Genomic DNA, 13,746 nt, shown 5'->3' with positions numbered 1-13,746 from the left:
AGCCAGATCATCATCCCAGCAAGTGTAAGCAACGAGCATGACATACTGGCAAAACATGAGAAAATAATAGTGCAAAAGATTCATAGATATTGAGAATGTGCAAAGCTCCTACACTTAAATTGGTTCATGGTCCGAATTGAATTGCATTGAAGATGCCGAACACACGATTTTTTCTCACTGTTAACTCATTCGTTATTGTGCTGCTATTCCACAAATTGTTATCCCTAACTCCTCATGCATACATTGCAAAAGAAGCATGGAAAGAGGATGGAGCTCCGTTGAGTTTCAGCATTGAAGCTGCTGTGACAAAACACTTAAGCCTAATAAGAAGCCCAGGCAACCAAAAAAAAGAGATTAATTTGATTATTAAGACACCCACCCTGAACATTATCAAATCAGGGGTATATCACCCTTTTATAAGTGATCATTCATTTGCATACTGCATACCGCAGAGAAAGTGTCCCGAGCCAAGCACCCATTACAAAACAGTGAGATTTTACAAGAACTTGTATCTGAAAAGTTCAGAGCTGATGTCTCACAGCTACCGCTGAAGGATTGTCTCAAAACAAATGACATGAATGAGGAAGTTAGTAAATGGAATGGGCATGCCCCTTTGTGGAAAAAAAAAATTAGATCAAAACCAAAGCCCTGGTTTAGACACGAACTACAGACTCTACTCAACAACAGAAACAATACCAGGATAAAAACAATAGTTACCAATAGTTAGTATAAAAACAAACAAAGTCTGAAATAGTATGGAAGCAATACCAAGTGGAGAAAAAGAGCGTTATCAAGGCTGTGAGAGATGCATAAGACTTCTTCTTTCAAAAGACACTAACTGAATGTAAAGAAACCCTAAACAGATGTGGAACTGAACTAAGCGACTTGCTCCAACAAAAAAACAAAGTAACCCTCTTCCACCTGAGTGGTTGAACAAAGGTCAAGCAAATAAACTGAACACTTTTTTCTCAGAAATTGGTGTGATGACGCAAAATAAATTACAGCCAACTAAACAGAGCTTCCCCTTTGCTTTGGACATAAGATCTAAGTTCTCTTTTAAAACTGTAAAAAGTGCAGAGGTAAAAAATTGGCTGCTGAATATCCCATCTATTAAAGCTATTACAGCTCTTTGGAAATTGTGGCAGACATAGTGTCCCCATCCATTGCATCCATTTTAAACCTGAGCATTGCATCAGCACAGCTCCCTTTGATAAGGATATCATCATTGATTACTCCAGTCTTTAAACCTGGAGCTAAAACTGTAATAGCAAATTATCCCCCAGTGTCTGTGTTACCACTCCTCTCCAAACTGGTGGAAAACGTTGTAAACTCACAAGTGGCCCACTCTCTGAAATATAACGATATTCTCACAAAATTTTACTCTGGGTTTTGCAAGAATCATTCAACTCAAACTGCCCTCATAGGCATAACTGATAACATTTAAAGTAATATGGACAAAGGCCTTATCATACCCACAATACTGATGGGTCTTAGCAAAGCATTTGATACCATTGACCACCCATTAATGCTTCAAAAACTACTAAGGTATGGTTTTGACACTCATTCAATGTTTTGGTTCAACTGCTACCTCCAAAACAGACTTCAATACGTTAAAGTCGGCAACATATTGTCAAGTGCAGCAAAGGTCCCCTGCGGTGTACCACAAGGATCTGTCCTGGGACCCACATTATTCAACCTGTACAAAAACGAGATAACAGCCATGCTTAAGAAACCATCATCTAATGACTCAAATATACATGGGTATGCTGATGACTTACAGCTATACGCCTCTTGCAAAGCTGAAAAGGTTGAAGAAACGCTCTCAATGTTGAAGGATGATATTAACTTGATACTTGAGTGGTTTTCTGCAATTAAGTTAATTTTTTGCAAGACGAGTATAGCTGTAAGTCATCAGCATATCCAGTTTATCATATTTGGCGCAAATAAGCAACTTGTGAAAATTCCACCATTATGTTCAAAAATTGATATTCAGGACAATACAGTTGAAGCTGCAAAGGAGTTTAAAATACTTGGCATGCAGATTGATCAAACACTTTCATGAAACAGCCACATCTCTCAGCTAAAGAAATCTTGTGCAGGGAAGCTAATACAAATGACACAGATCAGAAACTGTATGAAAAGAGAAACTTTTTCAAAGGTTGTGCAAGCATGTGTACTCTCAAGCGTACAATATGGCGATATTGTCTATGGCAATGCGTCAAAACAGCACTACACAAAGCTCAGTCAATTGAGAACTTTGCAGCAAAGGTAGTTAACTGGGATGCGTGAGTTTGATCATGTGACACTAGCTTTAAACAAACTTCAGTGGAAGAGGCTTGAGGAACAACCAAAGACTCATAGGCTCTGTTTACTGTACAAATGTCTAAACAACCAAGCTCCCTAATATCTCTCTGAATTGTTCCATACAAACTCACAAATTTATGAGTACAGTACAAGACAACAACACCACTTGCACGTACTTATGTCGACAAGGGCAAGCCATCATATACCATTCTTGTATTGTTTATGAAATCATAGAACATTTTACCAGCAATATCAGGCAAGCACACTTTATTCAAAGACAAAATCCTTTAAAATTGCCAGAGTTTTCTCATTTTCAGCTTTTCTAAAATGAGTGCCACAACAAACACTTTCAATTTGCCATGCTAAATAAGTGTAGTGGAGCTTTTGATTGCCCTTTCCCTTCTTATAAATGTCAATGTAAAGCTTCAGAGGGTTTCTGTTTTTTTAGCCTAACAAAAAAGGTAAAAACAACAGAGATCTTTTTCAGATATACATAAAAATGAATTGTTTAAAGCATTAACAAAAGCTTCTCAGAGTTCCTTTGCCCCATTTCAACTTGAATTTCAAAAGTATTTGGCAGCAAAACAAGTATGGTGTGAAAAGAAAAGGACACTGACTGCGGCTACTAAAAGAGCAAATATGTTACCAACATTTGAAGCATTATGGAAATATTAATAGAACATGAAAAAGAAAGTTTGACAACATAGCAGAATGCACCAACTGTAGAATAGGAAACTTTTTATGCCTCCTAAGGAAAAAATATTAATGCTCATGAAAGTTTAATCACATTTAGGTATTTTCTCAATTGGGTTGGAACTTCAATTTTGAATTTGTACTTGGTTTCATTTTCCCCGTCTCATTTTTTGATGATATTACATTCGTTCTCCACAATAACCGAATTCAGAACTCTTTTCTTGGCCTTGAGATAACTTACAAGTGTTATAATAATTTGATATTTTGTCAACCATCATAGTCTTGCCAAAAGTATCAGAAGTTCGGAATCAATCTCATAATGACACAGTTTTGACTCATTGTTACATAATATTTAGTATTAAAGCAAAACCATTCAAAATTGGCATTTGAAAATGCAGTATTCTTTTGTTTATGATGCACATTGAAAATCTCTTTGCCTGTAAAAATACATCCATAGGATGAAAAGTTTTAAGGGTAATATTGATATATAGACAAACTGCAACAATAAAATTAGTGGAAATCAGCTGAAACTTGGAAAAGTACAATTGCAATCAGAGTCCTTCCAAAATAATCAAGAAAAGTTTCAATTTCAATTTAAAAAAACTTAGTAATAATTAGTATTCAAATATGGTGATTAGCTGATAATATCAAACCCTAGTTGCAGAGCATTAAAGGGAGAGATTCATTAAAACTGGATTGCTACTACAATGACTGGCTGGTGGTACAGGCCAGACCAGAATACAGTCCACAGTGCAGAGTCTTAGATACTAAAGCACTTACATACTTATTGCCACAAGACATTAAGGATGGAAACCACTGACTTGAAGATAAAACAAAGTTGGTATGTAAACAAGTTTGGCTGGAGCTCTTATACCATTGTTGTCACCCATCAAAATTATAGTTACAATTTTTTTGAGATTAGTGAAATAATGGAATAGTTGGTGGGCCTGTTGGCTGCTTGCTTTTGATTTAGTTTTAGAAGAAAATACAGGCTCAATGAAAATTGACAGGTTAGATAAAGGAGCCATGCAATTTGAAAGCGTACAAAATTCAACGAAGGTGTGCTCACAGTGTCAAACACGAGGATTTAAGTCCAATCCTCGTGAAGTCAACCCCTTGATTGTACCGAGAAGCAAATCACTCCAAGAAAACCTCGTACGCTTTTGGTGGAAATCCTATTGTTTTATCGGAAAATCCCTAGAAATTATTTTGTTTCAGGGAAAATCTCGTACGCTATTTGCAAGAGTGAAATGCCCCTCGGATTGTACCAGAACGAAAAAGGCGAGATTCTGATGAAGTTTGAATGTGATGTTGTTTCGCAAACTTAACTGCCCACGTATTTGTATACCAAATTCCGTTCCGTATAAACTGAAGTTGAAAAAGTGTTACGAATCTATTTGCATGTGTATTCAAGAAGGTACCTGTTGATTAATTAATGTTTCTTTGCCACTGACTGGAGAAAACTTTGCAAGGTTTGTGCAGCCAGCCTTGATTCCCAGGGAATCGCCTACACTTGACCATGTGAGCTTCGTTTTGGTTTGAGTCTATCGGACTGGAACGTTATATCCCGCGGGTACCCGCGCATAATTTGAACGTCCTATAACCCGCGCATTATCTCTCCAGTCCACGACATTGCCAATAATCCAGGACGTGCAAATTTTCTACTTGCACGCGGATTGTTTTCTCGTAATAATAATTGGCATTTTTCTCATCAATAACCGCGTTTCATTATGAAGCGATGAATTCCGTTACAAATCAATCCATTTTTATTTCATCTAATCATGAATGCTTTTCTAGAATACTTTTGGAATTGAATTAATAATAACAAAAAACAGAAAATGTAATAAAAGAAAAAGAAGTAGAAATAAGAAGTAGGAAATAAGAAAAGATGGGCAAGGTTGCTGGGTGGCCTTTTTTAATGGCCTTTTGTGACATTTTGTCAGGCTGTCTCACTCTTTTCCCTTTGGTATTCAATATGTTTTCTTAGTGGTCAAAGTTGGGTTTAATTCTGTCAAAACTCCTCAAGTTTGATAATTGAAAAAAGAATCAATTATCATATTTCTTAACCTATGTCCGGAAATCAAGACCTTACCAGACAAAGAACTTAATTGGCAGGAATAGAAATGTTACAGAAGGAAGAAATAAGTAAATTAAAGAAAGTTTCTGAAATTCCTGTGATTCGAACGATTTTCCACAAACAATTCATTATTCAGAAAATACAGCGAAAAATATCCTTTACAGTCTAGTAGGCCTATGATGGCGGGGTCAATTCAATGAAAACCAATATTAATTGCTAGTCGGTAACTTTAAATTGTGTGAAAATCAAAAAATGGAAGATTTGCCGAATTCAACATTATATTGATTTTATGGTTAAAATTGTTTCTTTACTGTTCTTTGAGTTTGAAAATTCGACACGTAAAGTGCATATTTGAAACGAGGAGCACCATTTGCATGACAGCGTAAATAACCAATTAATCTAGAAATCAAATGAAAAATTGGAAAACATTTCCAACAAACCTTTATGATGCTTTAAGCCATTATTTACTGTGTTCTTCATCCTTCGTGCTTTATAATGAGTTCGTTCAAACCACGTTAAAGTCACGTCATTCTTAAACATCACATGTAGCCACTAGACCACTTTGCTTCATTTTGCATCTCGTTACACTGAATAGGGATTCCAAAGGGTAGGCTCCTGCTCAGCAACTGAACTTTGCTGTAAATTTGGGGGCGCATTCTTTCATAAGAAGATAATAGATGTCTTTTTTCTTCTTCTCTCGAGAGAATTAAGCTTTCTTCCTGGGAAAAGGCTAATTAAAACTCTGACACCATCAATACATTTATAGAAAAGGAATTGTTTTATAATCCGCAAATTCGTCTGCGGATTCTGAACGTCTCAGAGTACTTATCAGAGTACAGAGCCCGGGGGGCTACTCCCATTAAGGCCTGACAGGGGGGTCCAGTCCTTTTAGGGGCTTACCAAATGGCTACCAAATGGCCCATTTTTGATAATAACTGAACTGCTCAGTTTAGCTTGCGATTTGTTATATATAATGAACCAGATTTATCTTTGCCATCCCAGATTCATCTAAATTTTTCATAAAAAAGTGATAATTTCTTGAGGCTATAGGCTTAGGTTTTTGGTCGAAAATTGATCCTCTCATAAATGATTAAAACATCAATATGTTGACTCTAAAAGAGTTGTAAAAATACAAGCAAATAAGCAAGAAAGAATCAATACTTGTTATTTGGAATCAGTAGGAAATCATGGACTGATATTTGACAATAAATATGAGAAAATTTATGAGCAAGCTAATGGTGACATACCCTTTTTATGGATTCTCGAGTGAAAGAATGGAACAACTAACTCACACCTATGAATATTATTCATAATTTTAAAGAAGAATAATTTTATCTTGATATCATCAATACATTTTCTCACCAAAAGCTGGTTCTTCATTTTATTATTAAGCAGAAACTAGCTATATGGCCGAAATAAATGAGAGTTAAAATTGAAGAGAAAAAGCAGAAAATGGTGATATGGAGCAGTGTTGGATTGAGGAGGTCTAAAGGAGCCACGGTCCCAGAAAGTCCCCACGCTTGAGGTATCCAGAAGGGGCTGCGCACCTTAGAAAAAATAATTTTATAGAACAAGAGCCCCACAGATATTTACGGCCCCGGCCCCGGCCATGGCCCTGCATTTGGGGGAGTAATAGAAAAGAATTGAAATGAGGCTTACATTTGAAGATGAGAAAATGGAGAATGCAGTTTAAAAACGTTTAAAAACACAAAGATGCTACTTCTATAGTGTCTTATTTTTAAGCACTTTAAGAAACTGCATAAATTGTACCATACGGCAATTACATACACTCCCACTATAACAGCTTCTTTGGATATAATTCAGTTATTATTGGAAGAAAGAAGGTTCTTTCCAGCAAAATTTTTAAAATTTCGGTTTTTTAAAACCTTGATTACAGCAAACAATTCTCGTTATGATAAAGTCATCCAAACTGAAAACAAAATTTTGCAAGAAATTTCAAATTTTTAGTTACACTGCTTTGAAATTTTGTAAAACGTCTTTCACTCTCTGAATAGCTGGAAGAAGGTATTCATCAGGTGACGTGAAAATAATCCTAAACCAGCCAGATTCCTTGGAATGAAACGCTAATCCTGGGCATATGTACACGCCGTTATCGAGGAATGCATTCAAAAGTTTCATTTCACCTTCTTTTGATAAAGGCTTCACATAATTCCGCATGTCTACCCAAATAAAGAACCCTCCAGCTGGAGCTAAAAATGAGATTCCCAGATCAGTGAGCTCTTTGCAAACATGGCTCCGTGCAGCTTGCATTCTCTTTATGTTTGTTGGGAAATAAACACCATCCAGCCAGTCATTGTCGTCAATCATTGATTTCAGCAAGTACTGTGTGGGTGTTGGAACGCCGTAGAAATAGGCATTTGCGTTAAGAACCTTCTCAACTTCCTCGTTCACCGTATGCACCAAGCCACATCTGTATCCCGAAATTGCGAAATCTTTACTAAAACCCCAAACAATATGAAGCAGCTTTGGGTCTATAGCATCTACAATACTCCGACCTGGGGTAGTAGTACCATCATGTACTGATAAGAAGTAGATCTCATCGAGAATGAAATGAAGATTGTTTGTGTTGGCAAATTTGAAAAATCCTTCCAGTTGGCTCTTTGTGTATATTTTTCCAAGAGGATTGATTGGGTTAGACATGAGCAAGCCACGCACATTGAAGCCCTCAGACTTTGCTTTTTCGTAAGCTTTCTCCAACCTGCCTACCGACAATTCAAATGGCCCGCTTTCTCCAAAGGCTTCATTCACCTCACTCGAAAGATCTACAGGATATATTTTGACACCCATGCGCCATTCGACATATGTTTCAAATGTTCCATAATAAGGAGAAGGCACCAACAAGCAGTCTCCATCATCACATATTGCGAATGCTAAAAGCAATACTTGTAAACATCAGTTTAATTGTCTCGAAGTTAAATTGTCTCGAAAAAACGTCTTTTTGCTTTAAAGGTTCCAAAATATACAAGGTTATTTGTGAAAAAACCAAGGCCTTCAGGTAAGTAAAATTGGACAAATTTAATGTTCTAAAATTAAGATTTCTGAAATCAATCCAATCGATAGAATGCTTGAACTAACATGAAAAATATGGAATAAAAGATGATATGATATATTGAAATGCCAATTTTGTAAGATGTTACTTCCAAATATCAGCTATAAATTTGGATGTCAAATTCAGACCACTAGCGTTCTTGGCTAAATTCAAGGCTGTCTTTTTTTAACTAAAGAAAGTCTGCAGTAAATAAAACAGGTAGCAGGGGAGCTCGTTATCAAGTCTCTGGCAATACCAAAAGGTCCAGTTAATCTTATAGGGTTATGTCTTGATACCAGCAAGACAGAAAGTCAGCAGAATTTTGAAGATACTCCTCATAGAAATTCAGAAAGATTTTCAGATCTTTCAACTCAAACACCAAAAATGAGAGGTAGGCCTGTCTTCTTTCTTTAAAAATCAGCAAAATAAGAGAAGAAGAAGCAAAGTAAAAAATTAAAAAGGATAAAAAAGCAGGGGCAGATTAAGGAAGAGGAATAAAGAGAACGATGACAAAGATAAAAAGGATTCTAGAGGAGGGAATAGTAAAAAAGAGAAAGGATGGTAAAAAATGGCATGGGTGAGCAAAGGACAAACATGAGAAAGTGTAGGGCCCATCAATCTTTGAATTGGTGGACAGGTTTTAGTATCATTAGGATTGAATGGTTTAACTATTTTTGTGAATAAAATAGTTTTTACAACATTTGTACGTAATGCATTCTGTAAAATGGATAAGGAATGCAATAGAGAAAAACCAACATGAATGGCTTATTAAAAAAGGGAGAGGTTAATTAGTGAAGGATCAAAAAAGGATCTTGCAGCAGATAAGATCAAAACAATAAAAGTGTTCTTAAGACAGAACACAATGAACACAAATAGAAATATTTAGATTGGGTCAAAGGACATACCACACCTGGAAAAGAGGCCACTTTGCTCATTTATCTTATCTTGGATTTTTCCTTCTCTGGTAAAAACTTGCTGATAGACTATTCTTACTATGAGCAGTGCCCCCTGCCCTTGGTTTCAGTATAAAAATATTCATCTCACTATAAAAATTAAAGACATAAAACAAATTGATAGCATTGATATTGGATCTGTGATGTGTCTGTTCAATACCTGCTTTCATCCAACACCATTTTTCTACTGATATAAGGTCTACAACTATAAAAGATAGTTAAACTCACCAAGCATTTCAATAACTGACCCACATCCATTGTACACATACAAATTGTCTTTTTCAAAGGGCTCTGCTGGCTTCATGTACTTGTTTAGGAATGTTGCCAGTGACTGTCTGAACTCAGGAAGTCCTCTCATATCAACATACTGCATGTAATGGTGAGGCATCTCATCATGGCGGACTTTTGTGAACCTTTCTGTTAAGATACCTTTGACAAGCTTGTTCTCACTTGTGCCGATGTTTATAATTCCATTGGGGTTTGTTTCAGGATGGAAAGGGTTATCAATTGTTTTCGCCAAACAAGCTATAAGAACATTTTCATGACTAACACTTCTTGCTCCTCTGTTTGACATACGTTTTGGATTACTTTCAGCAGACATGACTTTGGCTAGAAAATAAATGTTCACAAACATTTTTTAAAATTGGAAAACAAAAATTTATAATACATTCTTCAAATATTCTTAAACATAATTTTCTTGAAGATGTCCTTTGGAAAAGTAAAATAATGATATTGTTTGCACTGTTCTAAAAACATTACAATATAACACAAAATGAAGGGAGATGGGTGATTACTATGGGTAGTATTTGTTTGTGATGTGAACAGAAATTCTCAATAAACAATAATTAGATCATACAATAGAACCCCGTTATAACGTACTTGGTTATTACGTACCTTCGGATATAAGGTACTAGTGTGTTTGGTCCCGGCAAAAGGTGTGCTTGGTTTTAGTCAATTTATGTTTACCCAGGTTACAACGTAATTCGGATATAACGTACTTAATACACTGGTCCCTTACATGTTAAAACCGGATTATACTGTACTAGATACATCTCATTTTCAGCATTTTGATTTAGAGCAAGCATACATCTTAAAAGAGCTTTGGAGAACTTGTAACTAGCAGCCCTTTTCATCGCAATCTTTGTTGCAAAATTATTCCAGTCAGTGCTGTCTTTTGTGATACGCTGAGTGCATTGCCACAACAGGTAACATTAAATACTGGGAAGATGTCTGGGCTTGAAGGAGCCTGTGTTTCATTTTTGTCACTTCAAGTTGCAGTTGCTTTCGCAAAACATTCCTCAACTTCAAAAACAAAGCTAACAAAACAAGCTTATCAATAAGATTTAAAAATGTCTCTCTGGTTTGGTGCTAGTGTTTTTTGAACCAAACAAGCAAACAAGCACAATGAAACCAGTTTTATTGACAGATTTTTGATTGGGTTAATTTCAAAAGAAAGCTCACTTAAAAAAATGTGGGAAGTTAAAGTTTTTCCTAGTGGAACAAGATTATTTGTTGCACCTCTGGGTGTATTGTATTTAGATCAGTGGAAAAATGAAATCCTTAACTTCAATTGCCCCCCGCCCCCCCCCCCCCCCAATACTTAAGAGGACAATTGTCGTTTGTTCTAAAACAACGGGAAATGCTACATCATCTAATTAAAACAATAGGCTTGCCCCCCCTCAAATATTTGACCCAGTGTCCTATAAGTTCCTTAGTAGGGGTGAAGATTGTCAATTTCCACATCATTGGTTGCAGCAAACAATTGTAGAGGTCCACTGTAAACAATTGCATAGGTCAACTCTGATTCCCATTGGTTAGCTATACCGCTGCAGAGGCAAGCTTAGCTTCTGATTTGATAAATCAAATCTGACCCATGCTCGCGCCAAAAATTGCAGAGGTGAAGTACACTCTGATTGGCTTACAAGAAGTTTGCATAGGTCAAGCAAGCAGTGATTGGTTCTCAAGAGACAAACAAGTTTCTGGATTCAGAAAATACGGACCAGATAAATTCCTAGAATCACCTCGTGACTTTTGTGTGCAGAGGCCAAAAGATAGTCAGCAAAATATATGCCCTGTCCTCTGCAGGTTGTTGGTATCAATGGGGGCAGATCTAGGATGGACGTTGCTAAAGAATTTGCCAAAAAAACTGTTGATTAAAATTTTTTGATAGTTTCCATTTTATTTTGTTGTTGTAAAAATATGAGTTATGCTTTTGCATAAGTTGCTTAGTCTGGATCCGCCTCTGAGCATGCGTCCCTGTGGTAGAACATGACAAAGTGTTTTTGACCAATATCCAGCATGGAGAGGCGATTAAATTTGTATTTTGACAAATTTTGCATAAAATGAATTAGGTTTCAAGTCTTAAGGGGGCGTACTCACAGACTGCCCCATATTATGGCGCTGGGAGAACCATTAGCAAAGCACACAAAAAACACACAGTTATTGGTTAAAATTTTGCAAGAAGCATCCTAGTTTTTTGGCAGGCTAATAAATTGGTTATTGTTGCTTTTGTCTTGAAAGGTTTTACATGTTTTTGTAAGTACAATGCCTGCCAAAAGTACTTGGAACACCCAGCAATTTATGCTGTATTTGACATCTTTAATTCCTTTCATGAAAAAAATTTGCTACTTCCACCCCCTTCCCCCTAAAACAATGTTGATGATTTAGAGAAATATCATAAAAGAAGCGGAAAAGAAAGTGCTTCCTAAAATCCTCACTCGTTTGATAGTAAACCAACATTGTTCCGTGGGGGAGAGGGGGATGATTCATTTTGACCTTGGAAACTGACGTCAGTGTTCCAAGACTATTGGCAGGCATTGTACTTCTCCATCTTAATGCACTGAAGTCTTATATTTGCGTGTATGTTTAAGCCCACTGATCAGGGTATAAGCCAGACTCGCGGTAGGCACTAGATCATAGCCTCAATATTCACATGACGTAATGGTACTCTATGTCCATTACGGAGAGGAAGTGGTTTCAATGTCACCAAGGCAATGATATTGATGCACCTCAGAAACGTAAGAGACGCATAAACAATGATGCAGTCAAGGTTAAAACTTGCCATAGTCTATAAATCAGCATTATTTCATTTCGAAAGTCCTTTTCGTTTCAAATATAGGACTACAAATGCTATACCTTGCTACATTACCGGTCTCAGACCCTGGCTAAATTGTAAAAATTCGTAATCAGGAAAACTTAAGAAAATTTAATAATGAATGCTCATCTCTCCCGATCTCTCCGCTGTTACATAAATGCTGAAGGCAGTAACATTATAATTATAACGTATTTCTTACAAACGATATTTTATTACAAACAGCAGTGATTACAAATGCTATCAGCTAGTTAGATATTTTATTGTGAATCAACCAGACATTACGTCATGTGAATATTGAGGCTATGATCTAGTGCCTACCCAGACTCGCGTATGAACCTCGTATTCGGGATGGCAAAACGGGCCTAAATGAGCTAGAATTGCGAAGATCGATTTTTGAATGTTTTGAATGTGAATAAAGGAGTAAATCGACAGTAACTCTGGGGGATATTTCATTCAATAGATTTTATCTTGAAGATCTTTTGTTAATGTAATATAATTGTCTAAAACACGCGTTTAAAGCATTTTCTGAAGACTTCTCCATTTTACCAGCCACTTCTCCATATTACCGCAGCCCCACGGCAGTTTATAGAAGACGTTTCGCCGGCCCTGAAAAAGCAAGAAGTCGAACGGCCTATTTGTTGATCGCAGTCGCAGATTTCAGCTGAAGGTTAACAGATTTTGACTTTGCATTTTGAACATATCTTATGGTGACCAGGACGCTTTAAGGCGAAACTGAAAACTGCTAAACAATTTTGTACCTGCTGAAGTTTGGATACACTTTGCAAAAATTAACTTTTCAAATGAGTAGATAGAAATACATAATTATAACTTTAAAAATTAATTATCTAACCTCTTTAAGGATTTTTCAACTCGACGATCCTCTTCATTGATGGATATACAACTTCTGACAGCGAAAAACCTGTTCTGGCATCAAGTTCGCTGGATCATTGACTGATCATAACAGGGCAGGACCAGGACATGCTGCCACGCAGAGGTTGCTGATGATTTACCCTGAGACACTTTTTGTCAATATTTTTACAATACAAAACATTTGAATGCATGAATTGGGTGAAATAGGCATATTTTATAGGAAAGTTTCACAACAAATGTGCCAAAACAATGATATATATAGATGAAGTCTGAGCATGACTGAAGGTCTCTTATTATAACGGTAAACGTTTTCTGGATGAAAACATCCATTTTCCGATTTTTTCACATTCAAGTAGCCGAACTTTCAAGGCACACGATAATACCAAATTTGAAACTCAAATAAAACTTGAAAATGGAAAAAAATCCAGTGTCAACGAAGGTTCCTTAATTTCTTTATCAAAACTTTTAGTTGAGGTATGAAAGTCTCTTGAAGTGATATTTATGCGAACCTAAAAGCCCAATGGCAGAAATTTTCTATGCGAATTCGCTGCAAATATTGCAAAAGAATATAACGACCGTACGAAGGGTGCTGTTCAAACAATCTTTTTGTGGTGCAAAATTATCAATGTGGTATCTATGCTCAAACTATCAATTTTATTTAAAAAGCGAGCAAAGCTGGAAAAATGCGATACTGGGTTAGAAAAAT

The 13,746-nt window shown here is 36.4% G+C and overlaps 1 protein-coding gene and 1 long non-coding RNA gene across 5 annotated transcripts in view; both read right to left on the bottom strand.

Moving 5' to 3' along the window:
- The window catches only part of LOC135688914 (uncharacterized), a 266,620-nt gene extending 259,750 nt beyond the window's left edge, over positions 1 to 6,870 (bottom strand). For 3 of the 4 annotated variants that reach the window (XR_016143999.1, XR_016143998.1, XR_016143997.1), the window contains exon 1: positions 4,419 to 5,504. This is a non-coding gene — a long non-coding RNA (uncharacterized LOC135688914). The other variant, XR_016143996.1, reaches the window with a different exon arrangement.
- Positions 6,871 to 7,016: 146 nt separating this feature from the next.
- On the bottom strand, positions 7,017 to 13,173 carry LOC148959583 (putative inactive 1-aminocyclopropane-1-carboxylate synthase-like protein 2). Its single transcript, XM_089109942.1, has 3 exons — positions 13,021 to 13,173; positions 9,305 to 9,685; positions 7,017 to 7,965 (listed from the first exon to the last, which is right to left on the bottom strand). The coding sequence occupies exons 2-3, from the start codon at positions 9,675 to 9,677 to the stop codon at positions 7,043 to 7,045; spliced, it is 1,296 nt and encodes a 431-aa protein (XP_088966068.1). The 5' UTR covers positions 9,678 to 9,685; positions 13,021 to 13,173; the 3' UTR covers positions 7,017 to 7,042.
- Positions 13,174 to 13,746: the final 573 nt, after the last annotated feature.

Source organism: Rhopilema esculentum, chromosome 9 (genome assembly GCF_057945365.1).
Source record: "Rhopilema esculentum isolate cy_ngs chromosome 9, ASM5794536v1, whole genome shotgun sequence".
Lineage (NCBI taxonomy): Eukaryota > Metazoa > Cnidaria > Scyphozoa > Rhizostomeae > Rhizostomatidae > Rhopilema > Rhopilema esculentum.
This window is presented reverse-complemented; position numbering and strand designations above follow the sequence as displayed.